Source organism: Eleginops maclovinus, chromosome 14 (genome assembly GCF_036324505.1).
Source record: "Eleginops maclovinus isolate JMC-PN-2008 ecotype Puerto Natales chromosome 14, JC_Emac_rtc_rv5, whole genome shotgun sequence".
Classification (NCBI taxonomy): Eukaryota; Metazoa; Chordata; class Actinopteri; order Perciformes; family Eleginopidae; genus Eleginops; species Eleginops maclovinus.
The window spans coordinates 6,303,846-6,325,530 of record NC_086362.1 but is presented as its reverse complement, the minus strand read 5'-3'; the positions used below and the strand labels follow the sequence as shown (position 1 = coordinate 6,325,530).

The following is a 21,685-nucleotide window of genomic DNA, read 5'->3' as shown; positions in this document are numbered from 1 at the left end:
TTCCCAGCCTGGTGCAGGTCTACAATTTTGTCTCTGGTCTCCTTTGACAGCTCTTTGGTCTTGGCCATAGGGGAGTTGAGAGTATGACTGTTTGAGGTTGTGGACAGGTGTCTTTTATACTGATAACGAGTTCAAAAAGGTGCCATTAATACAGGTAACGAGTGGAGGACAGAGAGCCTCTTAAAGAAGAAGTTACAGGTCTGTGAGAGCCAGAAATCTTGCTTGTTTGTAGGTGACCAAATACTTATTTTACCGAGGAATTTACCAATTAATTCATTAAAAATCCTACAATGTGATTTCCTGGATTTTCTTTTCTCATTCTGTCTCTCATAGTTGAGGTATACATATGATAAAAATTACAGGCCTCTCTCATCTTTTTAAATGGGAGAACTTGCACAATTGGTGGCTGACTAAATACTTTTTTGCCCCACTGTATGTGAAGATCATCTCACAACTTCCAATACTCTTAATACTCTTAGACAGAACCATAAATCTAAAGATATTTAAGCTCTTGTTTCTGGGCAAGACGGCAGTGTCAATGATCATAGACACTCTTTCTTGGGCGCTTTCCCTCTGCGCTCTGATGGCTTTATTTTATTTATGGCTTTAAAATGCTATGTTAATGTAATCACTAACTCAGCGAAAGTGCTGACTCGCTCCCTCCGCCGCCGTTACAGTCTTCCATGAGTGATGGAGCCATTTGCATTGGAAGCTCACAAGTTTTGACAAGAACACCTAACAAGTTTTCTAAGCTGCCAAAGACAGATTTTCAGTGGGTAAATCGCTACCTCCTCCAGTTGTTTGTGTAACTGTGGCTCTGCATTAATCAGATTCTGTTCTCTGGCTCAAAGTGAGTTAGTCAATTTTTCTGTGAGTCCAAATGTACTGCTTTTACTGCTTTATCCATTCTCTCCTTTCCTCTCCTTTTAAGGGAATATTCTTCATCTTCTTTTCCCTTTCTTCTCTAATTTACCTTTTCCATTATTTCCCCCCAGCTGTAACCGCTTGTTATAGTCTTACCTGTTTTTCGCAGTTAATTTCATTTTTGTGTCTTCAATTTAATTAATTCGCTGCTCTGTGGACAGTATTTGTCTTTAGTTCCCAACCAGTGATTCAGAAAATATTCTCCCATCTTTACTCACGTTTCTCCTTTTTCTCTCAATCTTTTCCCCCAGGATGTTCAGATAGTGAGTACTGATGAGAACCAGGTCTTCCTCGCCCTCCAGGAGTGGTACCAGACAGACACATATAACTTGTACCAGTCTGACCCCCAGGGCATCTATTACTCCATTGTGCTAGAAAATGTTCGCAGCACCAAGCAGCCAGAGGAGAATGTCCTTGTTGACATACTTGAGGTAAGATGTGGTAGAGGACTGGGTACATTATTGATGGCCATAGAATACTTCAGTTTCAGAATACCATAACATTTTATAAAAGGTAGCCCAGAAAACACGGCTGTTTATGTAAGTTCTGTCCCTTCTGGGGAACTTTCTTCTGAGCTTCATCTCAAGTGTTCTCTCAGAGAGTGTAGAGCCAATTGGTGTGAAAGTGCTTTCAAGTGGATGTAACCACCTCATGAAAAAGAACTAATTCATCATGCTAAACGGAAAAAATCATTCTGTTCTCTATTACTATTAAACTCCAAAGGCAATGAAAGCAGGCTCATGTACTTTCACTCAAACATTTTGCTTTATATGCAGCACTTCTGAATTATAGATAGAGACAGAAGCTGGGGGATTCGGCAAATTGAGACATGTCTGACACACGGCTCTGTTCAAATGGCCTTTATCGGTTCACTGTGTAATGTTTTAACTTCAAAGCCTGGAGTTAGCAACCGAGCAGCTGCAGAAAGACATCTATGTATCAATTACAGAAAGTGTAACTGTTACGGGCCTGCAGTTCATGTGTTCATGCATTGTTGCTTAACATTTTCAAACGCCTGCTGGAAGTTAAAGAGAGCCTTATCTTATGTTCTGGTTAATATTCTCAATGCAGTTCTATCTTTCAAAGTAAAGTTATAATCCAGTTGCTGCTGCTTTATGTCTGGACCCTTTTTAGGAATTCTACATAGTTTACCACTTGCTCCCCTCACCCTATATTATGTGTTTATTTTAGGAAATTACAATTTGAGGGTCCAGTTTTTATAATAAAGTGAAAGTATATCACTTTTATAGATACAGGGGTGTGACTACTCAAGCTGCTGAATACTTCTGGTATGGTGGCTAATGTGTGCTAATGTCAAACGTTCAAGTCAAAAGGTACATATTTCTGTTTTACTCGCACAAGTTGGTCAGTTTGACCTTATCTCTCTCTCATGCCTACGTGTTTCAACATTTACCATAAGAAAGTGCTCAAAGGCTAATATGAAAACAGTTGTTTTGTAACATTACACCTATCTATTGTAAAGGTGCGTGGGATCAAAGGAGTCTTCCTAGCCAATCAGAAGATCGATGGAAAAGTGACAACCCTCATCACCTATAACAAAGGACAGAGTTGGGATCTCTTGGCCCCACCTATGACTGACATGAATGGCAAGCCGATAACCTGCAAAGCAGTAAGTGCTGAGTCAGCTAAAGGTCCCTTTCACTTTCTTTATTGATTTTGTCTCTTACCAGAGTTGAATTATTACAGAATATACTATCTTCAATGGACCCACAGAGTGATACACGATCGCCATACTTTACAGCTTTAAAGTGAATGTGTTTGCAATTACTGTGTGACCGCATCCCAGTAGCAAGTCAGCTTCCGAAAAAGCAGAGGGAAAACAAACTGAGGAAAAGACACAGCACAACAACCCCTATAACCTGTACAGATCCAAAACAGAATATGTGAAACTGTTCCCTAAAGGAACTCCTGGATTCTGTGTTGTGTTGAGTTGTGTGAAGGAGCGAGGTTTGCATCACCCATTAATCGTCTTGTTTGTCTAGTCTACATAGCATTGATCTGTTTTCGTATACATTTTTCATATTGATTTTCACAGCTGCTGGCATGGGGGCTTACTAAAAAACACAAGTGGTATTTATCTTCTCATCTCTCTGCAAAATAAGCAAATACAACTATTTTTCAAAATGCTGGTCTTGACCTTTCAAGTGTAACAAATTGTTTTTCTATATCTTTCTTTTCCTTTAAAATGTCTAAGAGAAAAGCCAAGGTGACATTTATAAATGGCTTAGGCTGCAGTCTCAGCATAGGAAATCAAAAAACACCACAGCCTGGGATTGGCTAAACTATCCTGTCACTCTCTCAGTACTACACACATTGTAAAACCACAACAAACTTCAATAAGGAGGTTATACCACATTTGAGATCAAAACAGAACTTATATAGTTTAGGAGGTTCCCTTGACAAGATGTGTCATGTGGGTCTGTATCAAAGCGACATAGGGAAGGAATATTCTCACATCTCTCCACTGAAAATCAAGGCTTACAGATTATTCATCTACAAATATCCCTACAACTGAGGCACTGTAAATACTATTGAAGTTACTGTATTTGTATTCAAATGGCCTAACAAAGCCTAAAGCTTCATCGGTACACCTTAGCTGGTTTATGTGTATTTGTAAAGATGGGCCCTCTCTTGGTGAAACCCTCCAAACGCCCTGTAACAAAACAGGAGGAGGAGGCAGACTACCCAAGTCTGGCATTCATGAGGCGTTCAGTTGTTAGTTGTCTGGCAGCTGGCTGGCCCACTGCAGGGGGAGGGATTTTAGGGCTGGGTGCATCTGAAAATCCAAAATATGCTTATAATTTTGTTGGTGCAAACAGTTGGTCAGGTTAAAAAATGCAGTCCTAACATTGTTAGTGACCGTCCTATCGTAACACGTTTCATTGTAACCCTGGCGACCTGATAACACTTACAATACTTATAAATAGACATTGCACATTTCAGTAATATGTGATAGAACATATCGAACTAGCTTTCTCAGAAGGGAATGCCTGATGACTTACGCAACGAGATTTAGAGTAGATCTGGCAAATATTTGCATTGCTGAAAGTCTAATCTTTTTCAGTCTTTTAAAATGATATGGTTCCATTCAGTTTCCCAAGTGAAATAGTATTTAGAGCAATGAACACGATACTGAGCTGTATTTGCAGTGCGATTATCAGGTAAGGCTCTTTAAACACGACTCAGCGAGAGAGGTTCTCCCACAATTTTGCTGAAGTGATACTATTTTCTTTAGGATTCATTGGTACAAATACACTTTGAAACAATCAATTAGATGGTCGAATGGTGTTTTTGTTGTTGAATCATACTTTTGTCCTAACATTAAATTGTCTTCACATTCTCCCTCTCTCGCAGCCGGACTGTCACCTCCACCTCCACCTACGCTGGGCGGACAACCCGTATGTGTCGGGGACTGTCCACACCAAAGACTCTGCTCCAGGTCTCATCATGGGAGCTGGTGAGTCTCCAGAGCATTTCTACGGGGATATTCTTTCAACCTTGCATTTATAAATTTGTTTCCTGTCAATTTTACTCGTGTAACTGAAATCCACTGAGCAAAAACAATCCCTTGCCTCAAGGGGATTACCAATCTGTGCAGCATTTGACACCATATGTCTTTAAACATATGTTTGACAAAATGGCATACATGCAAATGTCCTGTTCACAAAGTAACCAACAAAATAAAATTACACTATGACTCAATTATAGTTAGATTGGTTACATGTGTATTTTTAACAACAGATCCAGGATGACACAAGCAACTTTACGTGTCACTAAAAGCACTTTAAAAAAAAAAACCTGGAGGTAGAGAGAGAGAACATCATGCACACAAGGGAAGACAAGACGAGAGGATGAACCTCCTGGAGGACCAAGATACAGATCCAAAACATCTAGAATGAAGCACTGAACGCAAGACGAGACAGGGATCGAGGGACAGCCAATGGTCAAGCACAGAACAGCCTTTGTGATAAAATAATGGATCAGGAGGAGGAACTACAAAAGAGAGATGCAAAGAGCTGTGATTGTGAGACACAATAAACAGAGGGTTAGAGAGATATGGCTGTTTACTTTATCTTCGTCATCAGGGAAATACAGACTATACTTCTACAACTACTACCAGGATCAATTACTATTACCTCACAGATACTGTTAATGTCTGATACCCTGCTTAAAGCAACATGCCAAAAATAATGTAAAAGACACTGCTAGCACGTCACTTTACAAAAGGGCTGAATGTGGAGTTTCAACAGTATTATCATGCATTGTTTAACTTCAATGGTCAGCAAAACCAATAAACACAGACACATGAAAATACAGAACATGCATTAGCCAACTAAATCCACATATGCATATTGCAAACTGAAGCACATTTCACAAACTCACCCTTGTGTCTAGTGAACCACTTTACTGCAAACACATAATTCAAAGGAGAACACATACAAAATTAAGAGACCACTCCAAAGGTTTCTTAAATCGTTATCTCTACATGTATGGCAGCCATTCCTGTGTCTGTTGAATTCCAACACAGAGAAATGTTGTGGGTAGTTTATAGAATACAATACAAATCATTTAACTCAAAGACATACCTATACATAGTAAAAACCAGATAAACTGATAATGCTGAAGTGGACTCTTGATTTTTTCCAGAGCTGTACTGTATATGGCTCTTTGTCACCACCCTACCCTGTTGGCCTGCAGCAGAGATTGGGAGCTGTACATGTTTGATAAGCTGACTTCTTTCAAACTCCACACCCCCAGATTCTTTAGCTTTTACATTTATTGTTTGTTCTCTCTTTTCTGACGCCGACTCAAATCACTTGAGGGAATTATCCGACTTCAAACAGCTCCCTTTGGAGAAACAAAGTATAATTTCTTTCACAAAAGCAGTGGTACTCTAAACCTGAAAACTCTTTGATGTATCTTAGATTCCGTTTTATCCCTGAAATATAGTTATTTATAATGCTACGTGTTACTAAAACCACAGCTAAGACCATGTATGACGCTTCTCACACTGTGAAGAGTTCTATAATATCATGCAGCAATAAAAAACCTTTCTAACCCTGTGCATTAAAGGTCCCCTATTATGGAAAATGCACTTTTTAATGTCTTTAATACATATATATGTCTCGCATGTGTGTTAAGAGACTCAAAAAGTTTCAGCAGAAAGGGTTGTCTCTCTTTCCCTCCTGATCCAAGTAAAGCCGCTCAAAAATGGGTGATGTAAAAGTTCATCTTTGACGTCATTTGTGGGTTGTACCCCCGCCCAGCCTCTTACCTGAATCCCTTCCCGCAGCACCTCTGTGTTTTTGGCCAATGGTTTTAGCAGGATGTCTCAGAAGAATAGATGCTCTGCCGTTTTAGGCTGCCAAAAACAAATCCGGCACCGCAGAGTTTCTGCCAGTGGACATTGTGAAACGCTTCTCCTCCGCAGTGTTCATCGTTACTGGTTTTGCGGATAAGAGCCAGAAACACGTCTGCAAAGGGGCGTGGCCAGCAGCAGCTCATTTGCATTTAAAGCTACAGACACATAATCAACACAATTGGGAAAGGCTGAAACAGAGGGGTTTATGACATGCAATCATTCTTGATCTGTTTGGTGTTTTGGCCAAAAAACTTCAGAGACATGTTTTGTATATATCTGATACCTATGATATATTGTTGAAATACAGTATAATACGTGACCTTTAAAGTAAAGCCATTGAGTGATCTAATGTATACTCTCCCATAAATGAGTCTCTATAGAGAAATGAAACAATCAATAATAAACAATGTCAATTATTTATATGCTAATAATACATGTAGTTGGTTAAAAAACAAACAGATTAGGTGTTAATACAAGTTTAATGTAAATATGTTTAAAAATGTCTCATGTATAGTGCAGTGTATTTTTATACCTGTGTGCGTGTTGTTGGGCTGCCTGGTTTGTTTTTGTCTGCAGCCTCTTCAGCAACACTCCATTATAAGCATGCAGTCACTGTGCTGAGCTATAGAAAGTGCCACTTCTCCAGAAAAAGCTGCATTTACCCCGGGAGAAGCTGTGACACAAGTATTCCCTTCTGTCTGTGCAGTGGCGGGCTATTAAACCACATTGCGTCATGCCTGAGCACTCAAGAGGGTTTCACTGAACCAAAAGCAATTTTACTTATTTAATACCTTGTTGTGTTTGTTTGCAGGCAGTCCTGACAGAAGGCGAAAAATAGCAGGTTGTGAAAATTGAATAAGGATAAAAAAAGCTGCCTGTGTGTGCGTTTATGACATAGGGGAAATAAGTGTTTCAGGTCACGCCTCGTATCTTTCCGTCTGCTCTGCAAACCGTCCACCATAGAGCACTGTGAAAACACCAAATAAGGACATATTTCAAGTATTGTTTTTCATTAAAAAAAGGTGACGTCATTTCAGAAACAGATTAATAAGCAATTCTCCTAAAATTAAGAAAGGTTTCAAGCTCTTTGTTCCCTAATTTGTATCTGTTGAGTTTTGTCCTGTCTCAAACGAGATTCACCTCCGGATGTAAATTTCCATTCCTCATCTTTCTTTCAGGTAACCTTGGCTCCAAGCTAGTGGAGTATAAGGAAGAGATGTACATCACCTCAGACTGCGGAAAGACGTGGAGACAGGTACATTCTTCCTTTTCCTGCCTCTTCTTCTTTCTCTGTACACTCCCTTTTGCTGCTTCCCTCCTAACCTTTTACTTGTTAAAGACCCCCTCTGCATGTTCCCTCTGCTATAATAAGAGTGACTCAAAATGAAAGGATAAAAATACCCTTTTTCTCAACCATACACCAAAGTATGATAAAATGTCATCATCAGATAAGAAAAAGGTGGTTCCAACCTGTTTATGTTACTACTCTTAAGGTTTTCGAAGAGGAGCATCACATCCTGTACCTGGACCACGGTGGCGTCATTGTTGCCATCAAGGACACCTCCATTCCCCTCAAAATACTCAAGTAAGTTACAGTACCTCTTAATGACCCATCAAAAGTCCATGAAGCATTGGTAGGATACAAACTCCACATTTTTGCAGAACAGGGAAGGACCAGTTACTTCCCTAGTCCAGTACTTTACCCTTCAAAATATTTCAAATCCCTTCCACAGCTCATGGAGACAATGTCATGCTCAGCAAGATGCTATCTCATCGACCTTAATAAATAAGGATGAAATAATGAGAATCCATAGATAAGAGAGTACCAAGGGGAAAAAAACATTTATCACAGCCCTACATCAAATGACCTTTTAGATTGGCCTTCACCTGTCTATGGACGAAAGACCGCAGAGTGTTGTCCTTCAAATGTGTTTCTCTCTCCTGCCTCGGCTAAATCAATAAGCCCAAAGCCTCTAGCAATGTGGTGGAAAAGAAATAATGCAAAGAGCTGGCGAAGTCTGAGAAAATGTTCTGTAAAAAAAGCTTTAAAAGTGAATTGAGCACAGTTTCTACCACTTAACTTCACAAAATGACTGTAAAGTTGTCACTACATCGGGAGATTTCTATCCTCTGGCCTGAAAAAAAACTTTTCAAGCAAAAAAATAGGAACCAGCAATGTTGTTCCTGAAATTTGCACAATGAATAACTCTATTTTTAGAACATGAGTCAGTTAGACGGCTGATTTAATTAGCTGTCTTACCCTCCCCCATTGTAACTGCAGCTCTATTGTTTACTGGTTTGCCGTTAGACCACATACTTTTGTTTAAAGGGATATGTCACTCGTGCTATTCCACCTGGACTCCAACAGACCTCTTAAGATTTTTAACCATATTGCTGTCATACCCCATTTTGACAGAGCTGGCAACTTTTCTTTGTTGAGAAAAAAAGAAATATGTATATGTTCATTTACGCAACAGCTTACTTGCAGTTGACAAATCTGAAATGTATGCACAAATACTTTGACAGCAGTATAACAAATACGATCTGCGAAGCGTTCACCATGGCAACAAAATCTTCAGCAGCTTTGTTTGTAATCCTTCTTTCTGACTGCATGTTAACCGGCTGATAATCACATTGTCCTTAGCACATCATCACCACACAGCCTTCAGTGCGAGCCACACACTGCTCAATTTCAAATTGATCCCTCATTGATTCCCATCATGCAGTAGCATTTACTCAGCACTACTGCCACTGTTGATGCAGGAGTCAGTGAATAAAGCAGTGCAGATGACTTCATGTGTCTCAGACTCATCATTTTGAGTTTGTTTTTGTGAAAGATCAAATTCCACATACAGTAGCAACGTTTTTTTTACTAGTATCACGTGGTGCACTGTATTTAAAAGTGTGTCATTTAGATCATTTGTAATGAACAATCTACATTACTAATGCATGTTTTTGCCAGCTACTATTGCTAATAGATTACACCCACCGTAGCTAGATGGCTAAATTTGCTAATGTTAGCTTTATATTCTTAACGCTACGTTAGAAGCTTGTTTGCTATGACATGCTAACGTTGCAGCTTATAGTACAACAGATAATCACATTGTTCAGTTCATTCCTTTTATTTGTGTGATAAAGACACCATGTTCCAAAAACTATTGACAACCAGCATGACTAGGCGTGTATCGTTTTTATAGTCATTATTAATCTCAAGGCTTTTAGAAACGATCATGTCTTTATCTGCAGAGACTTTTATCAATGTGGTGATCGTGAACATTGCTGGTTTCTCCACAGATTCAGCATCGATGAAGGACAGACGTGGAGTGTTCATAACTTCACCAGCACCTCTGTGTTTGTTGATGGACTTCTGAGCGAGCCTGGAGATGAAACCCTGGTTATGACGTGAGTCTCAAAACCCTCAAAACTCTGTATTTCTGGACTTCTGCTGGGGGTTATATAATTAATAGGTTTAGTTGATTAATCGTAATAGTCTTAAAGCTTCAAATCCCTACAGAAACACACAAATCTGAGCTTCCATTTCAATATGAACAAAAAATATAAATGGAGAATTGTCTGTTATCCCAAATACCTCACATTACAAAAGCCCTTTCATCCTCCTGTCAGCACCTCCTGCTCTTTGTTTGCTTCTAATGAGTTGTATAGAGGGTCAGATAGGGCAAGCATAAGCTGGCCTCACTCGTACATTTCCTGTAAAGCAGTTTTCTTTCTCCTCCAGGAGGGTTGATTGCTGTTACAGCAGATGTTGATGGAAGAGCATGGCCTGTATGTCCTCTGCCTTCTCTCCCTGTCTCATTTCTTCCTTCTATCCCTCAGAAAAAAAGTATGAAAGGTGCCTACTCAACTAAACTTTTTGGAGGCGCTTAGTCAAGCCTGCCAAACACGTTGATCACCTTTGAGATTAACTCTTTGAAATTGGGGTCTGATCTAATGACAGCTGAAGTATATTTCATGTCTGTTGTGAACCAAACATGCCTCCTTACGAGGCTGTCACATTTGAATTGAGAGATTTTCCTGATTCTTTTTTCATAGCTCTCGTGAAGCACAAACCTCCACCCTGCCATATAACAAGTCAAAATTCACTATCAGCAGCTTCTGAAAGTGTTTGTGTATTGGCTTCAAGAGATCTATCTCGTAGAAAATTTTGTTCCCCCCTCTATTTCACTCCCATTTTTTTCCGCCAATCTCTCCATCAGTAAGGTAGCTGGAGTGAGACTTGTCACATCATCTCAGGCTCCAGACCTTGGCGGAGAGATAAGGGAGGCTTCCAACTGTAATCTGCTGAGAAGGGCAAAGAGATGGCCACACACACACACACACACCTACACCTACACCTGGCTCCGTCGAGATAGGTTCGGCGGCCAAAGAGGGATGTTGAGGGCAGGTCATGTCTGACAGATTAGCCAGGGTCTATTTCCTTGCCACTGAGTTTCGATTTTTGACTGCACCGCCTGCCATCCCATAATAATGTCTTTGAACAGTGACTTAGCACCAAGGACAGGTGGGAAAGCAGAGAATGTCCACCACTCATACTAATGACACCTGGTCAAATATGAAAGACGAACAGACTCTCTCAGTGGGCTGATACTTACATGCCGTTATAGGAAGCATTATGCCAACCTTATTCTGATACTGACAAATAATATTCACTTAAGTCCCTCAACATACTGCTACAGACATTATTTCCTCAAAGAGATCCCTGCATTTACTCTAATAGACAAGAGCTGGTTGTGTTTTCTCACACTTAGCTCTGCGTTTTAATGAGAGGAACAAAGGAAACACTTCTCTGATTGAAGTAGTATTTGTTCAATAATAGAGCTAATTTGTCTCTGTAGTGGCTACTCAAAACTGGAAAAAAGTGCTAACACACTCAGCAAGAGAGATGATTTCAACATTTTACCTTACGCTGAAACTAACAGAGGGATTGCTCATTTTAACCAGATGAATTGACATTGTTATTCACAAAACATTTGTGCAAGGCTCCTCGTTTCCCTCTGTTGTTGTAAAGTCTCATTCACCAAAAGTTGACCTGAAGAGTGAAAGGAAGAACTTTAAACGTTGTCCATACAATCAGCAGCCAAAACATAACCAATTTAGCAGTGTCAGTACTCATTCAAGGAGACCTCTGCAAATGATGAACTAGAAAGTGGTCCAGATGTGGTGTTGTATAGTGGGTTATGTTTAGTGATCAGGGGCAAACTGATAGCCTGATGATCAGAAGAAACAACAATAAGTCAAGGGATCACAGTGACAAGCCTTAGAGAGTCCTTAGTCAAGTAACGACAATGGTGAGTAGCAAAGTAGCAGCACAGTTGCATACGTCATATGTCACTGAGTTGTGTTATGTCAGTATGCTTCACTGACACATCAACATTACCTGCTTTATACTATAAAACACTTCCATCTAGTGGAGAGGCTGAGTAGCTGTTTGCTTCTGTAGGACTTTAGTGTAAGAAAGTTCTATTCATAAGTGTTTTTATAATCCACATATAATAAAGCCAGCCAGTTTAGGTTAAAGGTTAAGGCTTTTTTTGACTACATCATATAAACCAGCTGTTTGTAAGTCGGCATATAAATGGACGATGACTTGCAAAGTCTTCTGAATAGTTCATTACTCACTTTGGTTCAGATTCCACGTAGAAGGCGTGTGTGTTTGTCAGCTAGTCAGTTGAGGCTTAGTCGGATAAGTGCGCACGGGAATGTTTTTCGGGGTCTTTCTGGTCCTGTTCAAGGAAGAAATAAGTAGTTGGAATGGCTGAAAGTTAGCTGTTAAGTAAACATCATTCAGGCTACAAAAAGAGACTGCTAAAACCCTAAACACAAATTAGATACTAAAAACAAAAATAGATGTAGAAAGGATTTGTTGAAGCAGCCATTTATGCTCGTTGTGGATTGCCCTGCTCTAAAACAGATGGACTTATCTTCTTACTATTGTGTGTCAGAAGGACTGTTGGTAACCGGCTGTGTACCCATTGTGGCTATTAAGAACTGAAGCTGTAATTTGGCCCTTATCGCTGTGTACTTCAGTGTTTGTCACCCCAAAGTTATTGTGCTCAGGGTTTAGTTGTTTTTCTCTGGTGTGTGTTTGCAGTGTGTTCGGCCACATCAGCTACAGGTCAGACTGGGAGTTGGTAAAAGTGGACTTCAGGCAGTCTTTCCCCCTTCAGTGCACTGAGTCTGACTACGAGTCCTGGCAGCTCACAGACATGCAGGTAATGCACACTCACAAATACAGGACCCACATACAAAATTTTCAATGGGTTTCTTTGTAACCACATTTTTATTTCCCTATCAGGGAGAGAAGTGCATTATGGGCCAGGAGCAGAGTTTCAGGAAAAGGAAGGACACAGCATTCTGTATCAAAGGAAAAAGCTACACATCAGCCCTCAACACTAAACCCTGTCAATGCACCGAGAAAGACTTCAGCTGGTGAGTACTTCAGGGTGGACAAACCACTTTGCATTACCAATTTCCTTGTGTATTATGTGTTTACATTTATTTGTTAAGAAATGTTATAATAATTACATGTCCGCATATACTGTACGTCGCAAATGCCAAATCTGTGCTATGCTCAATTACGTTTCCAAAAATATTACAAACATGCAAAGAGTGCTACTGTGGTAATATTGCAGGACAATGCGTTTACTCATACACTTTTATTATTGTTCATATCCGTGTCACTTTGGTGTGTGTTTGTAGTGACTACGGATTTGAACGCTCCCAAACGGAAGGCAGTCGCTGCTTCGCTGACTTCTGGCACAATCCAGATTCACCACCAGAGGACTGCCATTTAGGACAAACCTACGAGTCCAGCACTGGGTGTGTACAACTGCACAAACACATTCACTAACACACAAAGACACACACACAACACACACACACACACACACACACACACACATGCATGATGTTATATGTCAAATCAATACAGAAAAAGGCATTGACTCCTTTCTCTTACATTTGCTCTTTTCCCTGCTGTGTTTCAGCTACAGGAAGGTCATTTCCAACATTTGTGAAGGGGGGCTAAACAAGCAGCAGAGCGCCAAACAGCACAATTGCCCTCTGCTGCCCCCTAAAGGACTCCAGGTCGGTATCAAAGGGCAGATGTTGGCCGTGGCACCTGGTGATGACATCACATTCATTGTCCACCAGGAACAGGTAGGATGACAGTGGTTTTCTTTAGGTAATTTTTCTGTCTTTACATTTGAGTTCACTGAATTTCCTTGTTTGATCCAACTAGGGAGACACCAGCAGTACCAAGTACCAGGTGGACCTCGGTGATGGGGTCCGTGCCATCTACCAAAACCTGACGGTGACAGATGAGCCCATCCAGCACCGCTATGAAAATCCAGGCGTTTACAAGGTCACAGTGAAGGCCGAGAATATGGCAGGGCACGATGAGGCCACCATGTACATCCAGGTCGCAGGTCAGCCTTCCAGACATTCACTGAATGATATTAATAGACAACTCTGCAGATTTTCTATTTTTAGAAGGTAGTCCTTAAAGGGCAAGTCTAAGCAGGTCTTAAGGTGAAGTCCTAGTCAAGTCTAAAGTGGTTAGAAGGCAAGACCAGATCCAGTCTCAAACGATGTTGTGGCTTCTGTAAGAGAATTGAAAAAAAGCTTCCCTTTTCAGTGCTTGCATTATATGTTTATCTTTGTATTCTGATAAGTGATGTTTACTTCTGTTACAGCCCCCCTGCAGAAAGTGCACCTGGAAATGGTTCCCATCACTGGGAGAAACCATGAGGTCAATCTGACAGCCATAGTTCTTCCCACTGAGGCCAACCTGTCCGTCTTCAACTGGTGGATTGGAGAAAACCTGCAGGTAAAAGACACACTACAAACGTATAACATTCATTACCACCTAAATATATTTAATTACTACTATTTTCTTCTTAGAAATTAGTTTCTTTAAATCTACATTCCTACAGTACGTTGTTTTTGGGTCACTTCCATCATGTCATCAAAGAAGCCATTATTTCTCTCCGTGTTTACACAGTTGTCCAAACTGACCTCCAAGCTGTTGTGTCTTTCTCCTGTAGTCCACGCTGACACTGCAGAACAGCCTCCTGACTCGCTTCCCAGAATCTGGAGAGTTTTCAGTCACTGTCCAGGCTTCTAACGGCCGCTCGATGGTGCAGGATACCAGAACAGTTCGAGTCTACGGTAAAAATGATATTTTAAATCACCTCAGTTTGGTTAATGCAGGAGCAAGTATCAACTGTTTATAGGAACAGACTGATTTTACGTAACTTGTTTTTCTGTATGTCCACATCTGTAGTTTCTGTTGTATTTGCTATTTAATCCTCAGTCAGTATGAGCTCATCGTAAGCTCCTGATTAGTTTTGAATGATTACTGGTGATTGATAACTACCCTTGCTGTTCTGTCTGTTCCCAGATAATTTCCAGGTCATCCCTCTGAGATTCAGCACCAACCTGGACCGCTTCAACCCAAACATCCCAGAGTGGAGAGAGGACATTGGCCAGGTTGTCACCAAAATAATCACAAAGGTAGGACAATAAATTGACATTGATGCTTTCGTTATTCCTTAGAAATTAGCATGCTAACTGACTAACCTGGTAGGTCTTGTTTTGTTATATAGCTTGTTCCTCTTTAGGCAATAATAATTAAAGTGAGTCACTGTAGTGCCAGTCAGACCACATTCTCTAATACATGATCCTCAGGCTCTGCATTGGTCTTAATCTCCTGACAATCAGGATTTTAAGCTGCTTAATACTTTCCTAATTTAGCCAGTTAGCATTATCTAACATTACCTGCTTTTTAGTTCTGGGCAGGTAGTGTACAGTGTGTATATCAAAAGCGTTTCCACTTGAGAATGAGTTTATGAAAGCAGTTTTGTGGCCACAAAACCAAAACGATGAGCTTAAATAAGCTGTAGAACTCTGTAGAGCCAAGGATTTACAGAGTTATGTGTTCTGATCAATACTAATGAACCCTTTCAACATTACACATCATTTGATTCACTGTAAATATAAACAAAATGTTGATTATTTCAGCCTTTAACCATCTGACCCTCAGAACACAGGTGTCCCTCTGGACTCCCTGGTTACTGTGGTGAATCCAGGCCTCCCCACCACTGCTGACCTGTACGTCCTCCCACTGGACAGCAAACCTGCCAAGAGGAGCGTGTTTGTAGATAAGGTAATTCACATGCATAGAAAAGTCAGCGTACGGGCTTTTTTTTTTAGATGGAAATACTTTTTTAATTTACTAATTGTATTGTTTGTTTACATACTATATTATTAGTTTGTCACTCATAATAATCACAAAGATTCAAGTCGATATGATGTGAATATAGGTGCAATCCTTACAGTTATTTTGTATTTTTAGCTCGACTTGTATTCATCTGCTTGGATTTGGATGTTCAGTTCAGTCCAATTCTGGGGTCCCTCTTTAGCCAAACAGCTACAAATGCCAAAACGTAGCCTGTGTTTGTGCCTCTGATGCATGTACTGTAGCTGCTGGTAGCTTTGTCAATAACAAACTAGATTAGCGGAAATGAAAACACAACAAAAATGATGTTCTACATGAACATCTCTTTCTTTACACTGGCAGTAAGCGCATTACATCGGGCACTTTTTAATGTGCTTTACCCTCATAAAGATTTGAACAGCCAATGACCATTAATAGTGTGAATACCGATAAACAGCAGGACCCCATCTACTGCATTCACTGACCATACCTCAACTCACACTGACACTAGGAAGCCTCTATCTCATAGCTCAGCTTCTCTACAGGTACGCTCACAGAAACAGACACTCTAGCATCTTAAATGTGCTGCTAGTGACCAGCAGAGACACAGATTCCGATGGTAGGTGCCTATAGTGGGTGTCGCGTCCATGTCCATGTCAGGAGTGTTGGACAGTTAGTTACTTCCGTGGCCACACACTATGTAACTTTGTTGCACGTTTGAAAACTCTGGGAAAATTTGAGGGTGTAGTTCATTTTAAATGCGATGTGTCGGATCAAAACTACTTTTGACAATGTTTTCCCTATCTTTTCTTTAGCGTATTCCCGCCATCATACAAGCCCTTAACAGCAACAACGTCAGCTTCGTGGTGCGAGGAGGGCTACAAGTGCTGGTGATGCTAGCTGACCCAAACGCAGGTATTGTATATTGAAATGCTATTTGCATCACCCACTATGTAGTCTGCTCTATAACACTACTGTTTATGATTTTTTTTTAATGGTAATTATATGTTATTGATTTTGTCCAAGGTCTAAATGCTATTGAATCAACATCTACAGAAGCAAAGACTGGTGCGTTCATGAACTATACACCTGCGGCTTTACCTCAAAGCTCTCTGATTCCTGTGCCTTTTCCTTTCCTGGTTTCCTAAGAAATCCAAATCATATCCAGTTTGAGTCTGTCTGTCCTGTCCTGTACTTTTTGAATCACCTGATCATCCTTTGAACTGAGTTGGGAATGGTCTAGCGTGGGATCTACGAAAGAAATATAAAAAACGCTATTTCATTCTGATGTGTTCTTCCTACCAATTCTGTCCCTTGGCTCCTGCCGTTATTGCCTAAAGAGCTTCTTCCATATCTTCTGGGATTTCCATAGCAAAAATTAACCAGCATTAATTTCTTACTGCAAACATGGTGCATTATTTAACTATGTATCTGTGTATTCATCACACCAGGCTACGGTGGAGCTGCTGGAGGTCCGGGTGTTTGGGCTCTAGCAGCCATCTTCCTAATCAGCCTGATCGCCACCGGCTCCTTCATCCTCTACAAGTTCAAAAGGTGAGCCATGTTTCGTGTTGGGAACTGGAAGGAGCAGTTCTGGTTATAAGCTATGAATATATATCATTAATACATATCTATATCGGTACAATCATTAATAGGTATCCATAATGACGGGGAATCAAAATTAGGTAGTTGCAGTATCCTAAAAAAGCATTCATAAGGGTATCAAATCTATTTAGTAAGTACCAGTATGTTATTGATAAAAAAATATAGTATAATTACTTAAGGATACTACCGCGAAATCAGGGAATCTTATTACCAATTAAAGTTATTGATATTGAAATATGGTATATATATAATATGGTACTTCATACAGGCTAAGTGTTGAAGGATTTGGAGTTCATTGCATGGTGGACACCCTAACCAGAACATTAAGCAGTTGGGCATTTATTTATTTAAGACTTATTAAAGGTGAACAAATAATATGAGTCAAACTAAACATGTAAATGAAGGAAACAACAGTAAAGCATGTGATTGTGCATGGCTGCGTGACTTTGTGTGTCTGTGTGTGTGTGTCTTTCTTTCCCCAGCCCCCTCTGTACCACACATAGCATGAGCATGCATTTTGAGGTCATAACAAAGGAGACACTTTGAGAAGGAGCGTTTGAGATCCACTGTGTCACACTGTGCACACTCTCTGAACTATGTTTCTTGGAAATGTAGGATATGTGAGTTTAATTACTTGTAAAGGATGGATAGTGAAGCAGTGCTGTCAAACAAACGTGGCATTGTGTCAAAACCATCTACCCATTAAACCCCTTTTACTAGAACGACCACGGCAAAACAATATCTCGTTTAATGGAGTTTTTGGAGGTACTTGGTGTTGAAGACTGATACATGGATGTAAGGGGGGGATAAGAGAAGGAGGATGTCTTCTGATAGACTGAAGGACGTACTGAGGTACAGGCAGAGAGAGAATCAGTGTCGTCGTTCCACCGCAGGCTTGTTTCTCCCTGATCCGATTATACTTCTCCAAAACAGTAGGAATTAAATTAAGTTCAGTCTAAATGTGATTGAGATCATGGAGATTATTGTGGATGACGGAGTAATATGCCTAAGAAGACCAGCGGATCATCATTGCATTTCCACTCACATTTTCACATAACACTGAAAGCTAGCTCCGCATGGCCTCTTCTCTCTTTCTGATCTTCACAGAGTTGTGCACCTTTCTCTGTGGAGCATCTTTTGAGCTGATGCAGCACCTCATCACCTCCCAAACACAAACGTCCACCAAAAAGTCACTTGAATTAGAACATGCAGTGCGAAACTACAGCCCCATCTTACGAAATCAACAATTTTCCAAAGTCCTTGGCTTAGGACTGAGGATGCTTATCCCCCACTGTTTTTCAGGAATCCCCTGGGCAACCGCAATATCTACGCGCAGATGCACAACGAGAAGGAGCAGGAGATGACCAGTCCCGTCAATCACAGCGAGGACACCCAGCACATCATCCAGGGGGAGGAGTTCATCGACGACGACCTGGACTCGCAGACTCTAGGTAACGCAGGAGGTAGCCCCGCCTTCCGTTCGCTTATAAGGACTACCACTAACCACTGCTACTAAAACCCAAGCCACTCACACCAGCAGCTAACACACAACAAGGTACAGGACTTTTTCATCCTTTTATCAGTACAGCTAAATGCCTTTTGGGTTTTAAACTCATATTGAATTATTTTTTTCGTTAGGTTTTGCCAATGTTGCTCACAAGGCACTGTATGGTCATCTGCATTTTAAAAAGCACATTCATACATATCGTAATAACCTGTGATATCTGTGATCGTTCCATATCGATGTGGACTAACCAAAACAGGAGAACCTGCCACTTATTTGGGTTAAATATATGTGTCATTCCTTTCATTCAGAAAGCTCTGCAGCTTTGTCAAATTGAAATGTATTTCATAACAAGCTTATTGCAAGTATACAGTAGGTATATGCTTACCAGTATATACATTTTTTAATTGACATTCAGTATTTATTTATATGGTATTTTACTGATGGATCCATGTGAAAGCAACTCTTTGCTGTTGCTGTAAAAAGTCCACACTTGGTCATTGTGAAAACAGTTTGCATTCTCCAGCCTTGCTCATTAATTTTTCGGTGTCCTGTTTCCTTCCTCTTGTGTTGCTAGGTAACCATTCCGGTGTGGTCCTGAGCATCAACTCCAGAGAACTGCATAGTTACCTGACCAGCTGATAGCTGCCATGGTAAAATGCTAACGAGCTAGCAGAGCTTAGCTGGCGAACGAACACAGGGACTCCACTCAGCCTTCCTCCTTTTCCTCCTTTCCCTTCGCCTCTTCTTGGGACACTGCACCTCCACACCATGGCCTCTTCAGCCGCACAACTCCTGCTTTGGATGTAATTCTGTTGGGTTCCTTGTGTTTTATTTTAGTTTGGGAGTGGTGGTGGGGGGGATGGTGGTGGTCATCGTAAAGGACACTTGCTCAGTTGTGTTTTGAATGAAAAATCTGTGTGTATGTTGTCTCTCACTTAATAGACACTCTAATCAAGCAGCATGACTCACTGCACTGGTGTTCCATTACCAAGAGCCAGGTATAGGAAAAGTGGCTGGAGACAGATTTTCTAAAAGGATTTTCCAAGCATTAGGATGGCAAAGTCTATCAAAAAAAAAAAATACTCTTCCCACCTCGTTGTTCTCTCTCTTTGTTTACCACACATAATAGACACTCTCTCTCTTCACAGGCAATAATGGTCTCCCAACGGAATGTAGGATAGGATAAGCCCTTGTAAGTTTGCATATGAAGAGTGTAAGTATGCAAACGCAAGAAGGCAGTGTTGCACTTTTTAAAATTCCTACTCACAGGGGAGTATGTCCACAGAGCATTAACAGTTTTTCCTGATCCCACTTCATCCAAATACATAACCCAGACATTAAGTTGTGTGGTGTTTAAAATCAGCACTACCTTTTTAGGAGCTCAACGTCTGTCCCATGGTGCCTAAAATGGCAGATATTTATCTGCTCAGTGACATTACCCATTGTCAAGTTTTATTTATTTTCCCCTCACACAATTCCTGGGTATTAAAGCGGGCGTCAGCCTGAAGACAAACGCCACCATGGAAGGAAGGTGTAGTTGATGTATTTTACTGTATCAGCCTATATTAGGCGTAGCCCGATGTTCAATCATGTCTCCTTTAAAGGTTTGGTTTGTTGTAAATGTAAATATGTAAATATGATCTCCACTTTGTATATATTCCCTTGACATGTGTGCGAGTGTTTTACACTTCTACCAAAATACACACTTTTTTGCAGCAAATCCTCAAAAAAATTCTCACTGTATCCAGTTTCCTCTAGCCATTGCCTGCTTCACATGTATCCATTTTCAACTCTTTCAGTATAATCTCATGAGCAGGATAATTTGATGGTCTTCATCGATAACTGGAGAAAATGTCCTCGTCTTATAAAAATACTCATGACTACACAGTGACAACGATCTATATGGATATTTTTGATACACTAAGTTTTTCTCAATATGTGTGAACACTTGTTATTTTTTCGGTTGCCTTTTGTTGAATGCTTTTTTGTTTATTTGATAGCACTAATGATGTAAGGAGCGCTGTCGACATGTACCGCACCGCATCTGATTACTGACTCAAATGAAAAGGCCTCAACAGGCTTACAGTGCTACCATTATCACCAAGACCACCCATTGGTTCGCCTTGTATTCGATACAAACAGCAGTTAACATTCACTTGTTCTCATTTAGACCTTAATTCATCTTTTGTACATATTCTGCTCATGTTCAACTTGTTCTTAGTTTTCTAGTGATGTGTCGTCATGTATCGGTGCCCTTAACCTTAACAAAGGGGTAATTAGGAATTATGATATTCCAATATAATAGTGAAAGTTTCACACCTGATGGCACGACGATGTAATTTTGACCACACTGGTTTTCTTTTGTTATTTTTCTCTTTCTGATGGGCTTGTTTGATCCATTAATTTTGCTATTAAAACAACTGTGTGTCCTAATCAGGAAGCCTAATGCACTGAACCTGCATCCTGGAATAAATCACTCCCATAACTTACATGTCTGTTTGCTGTATCATATTGGTATACATCAGTGTTGTGTAGCGGAATCTTCGAATAATGAACAAAGTGGGTCTATTCGAACTGAACATTTTACTTTATATTAATGCAGCAGTTTACAACAAGAGCGGTAGTTGTAGTGGAAACAGAAGCATTCATTTTCAATATCAACAAACTGGAAAACGCAGAGTTGGAAACTGCGTTGCGCTTAAAATTAAAAGCATTTCCTGTCAAACTGTTCAAAGTTGAACAGAATGATTTCAGTAAATCGGGTAACGACACGCTTCAACATTTCTCCTGTAACTAATGTCAGTACTCAAATAAACAAATAATTTCACTGCTTTAAATCAAACAAGTTACCACATACGGTCAACTTCTGCACACATCCTATTTCTTTTAACTGTGTTTTTGATAGTATCAGGTCTGGCCTGGCACATTTTTACGTCAGGGAAGTAGCACAGTCATGCACTCTTAACACTTTGGCAACAAATCTCAAGTTGAAATAAAAAGTTAATACAATCAGTAACGATATGAAACAAAG

The 21,685-nt window shown here is 40.3% G+C and overlaps 1 protein-coding gene across 9 annotated transcripts in view; it reads left to right on the top strand.

Annotated features, from left to right (window-relative positions):
* Positions 1 to 21,143, top strand: part of sorcs2 (sortilin-related VPS10 domain containing receptor 2) — a 195,442-nt gene extending 174,299 nt beyond the window's left edge. Inside the window, exons 9-28 of one of the 9 annotated variants that reach the window (XM_063900622.1) lie at positions 1,176 to 1,355; positions 2,408 to 2,554; positions 4,300 to 4,402; positions 7,486 to 7,562; positions 7,801 to 7,892; positions 9,602 to 9,709; positions 12,417 to 12,537; positions 12,621 to 12,754; positions 13,025 to 13,144; positions 13,312 to 13,483; positions 13,566 to 13,752; positions 14,020 to 14,153; positions 14,371 to 14,494; positions 14,727 to 14,839; positions 15,369 to 15,491; positions 16,358 to 16,457; positions 16,569 to 16,610; positions 16,994 to 17,096; positions 18,450 to 18,598; positions 19,229 to 21,143. In XM_063900622.1, the coding sequence (XP_063756692.1) occupies positions 1,176 to 1,355; positions 2,408 to 2,554; positions 4,300 to 4,402; positions 7,486 to 7,562; positions 7,801 to 7,892; positions 9,602 to 9,709; positions 12,417 to 12,537; positions 12,621 to 12,754; positions 13,025 to 13,144; positions 13,312 to 13,483; positions 13,566 to 13,752; positions 14,020 to 14,153; positions 14,371 to 14,494; positions 14,727 to 14,839; positions 15,369 to 15,491; positions 16,358 to 16,457; positions 16,569 to 16,610; positions 16,994 to 17,096; positions 18,450 to 18,598; positions 19,229 to 19,293 (2,394 nt within the window). In that variant the 3' untranslated portion in view covers positions 19,294 to 21,143. Of the gene's footprint in view, positions 1 to 1,175; positions 1,356 to 2,407; positions 2,555 to 4,299; positions 4,403 to 7,485; positions 7,563 to 7,800; positions 7,893 to 9,601; positions 9,710 to 12,416; positions 12,538 to 12,620; positions 12,755 to 13,024; positions 13,145 to 13,311; positions 13,484 to 13,565; positions 13,753 to 14,019; positions 14,154 to 14,370; positions 14,495 to 14,726; positions 14,840 to 15,368; positions 15,492 to 16,357; positions 16,458 to 16,568; positions 16,611 to 16,993; positions 17,097 to 18,404; positions 18,703 to 19,228 lie in introns of all 9 variants that reach the window. The other 8 variants (XM_063900619.1, XM_063900621.1, XM_063900617.1 and 5 more) reach the window with 8 other exon arrangements.
* The last annotated feature ends 542 nt before the right edge of the window (positions 21,144 to 21,685 follow it).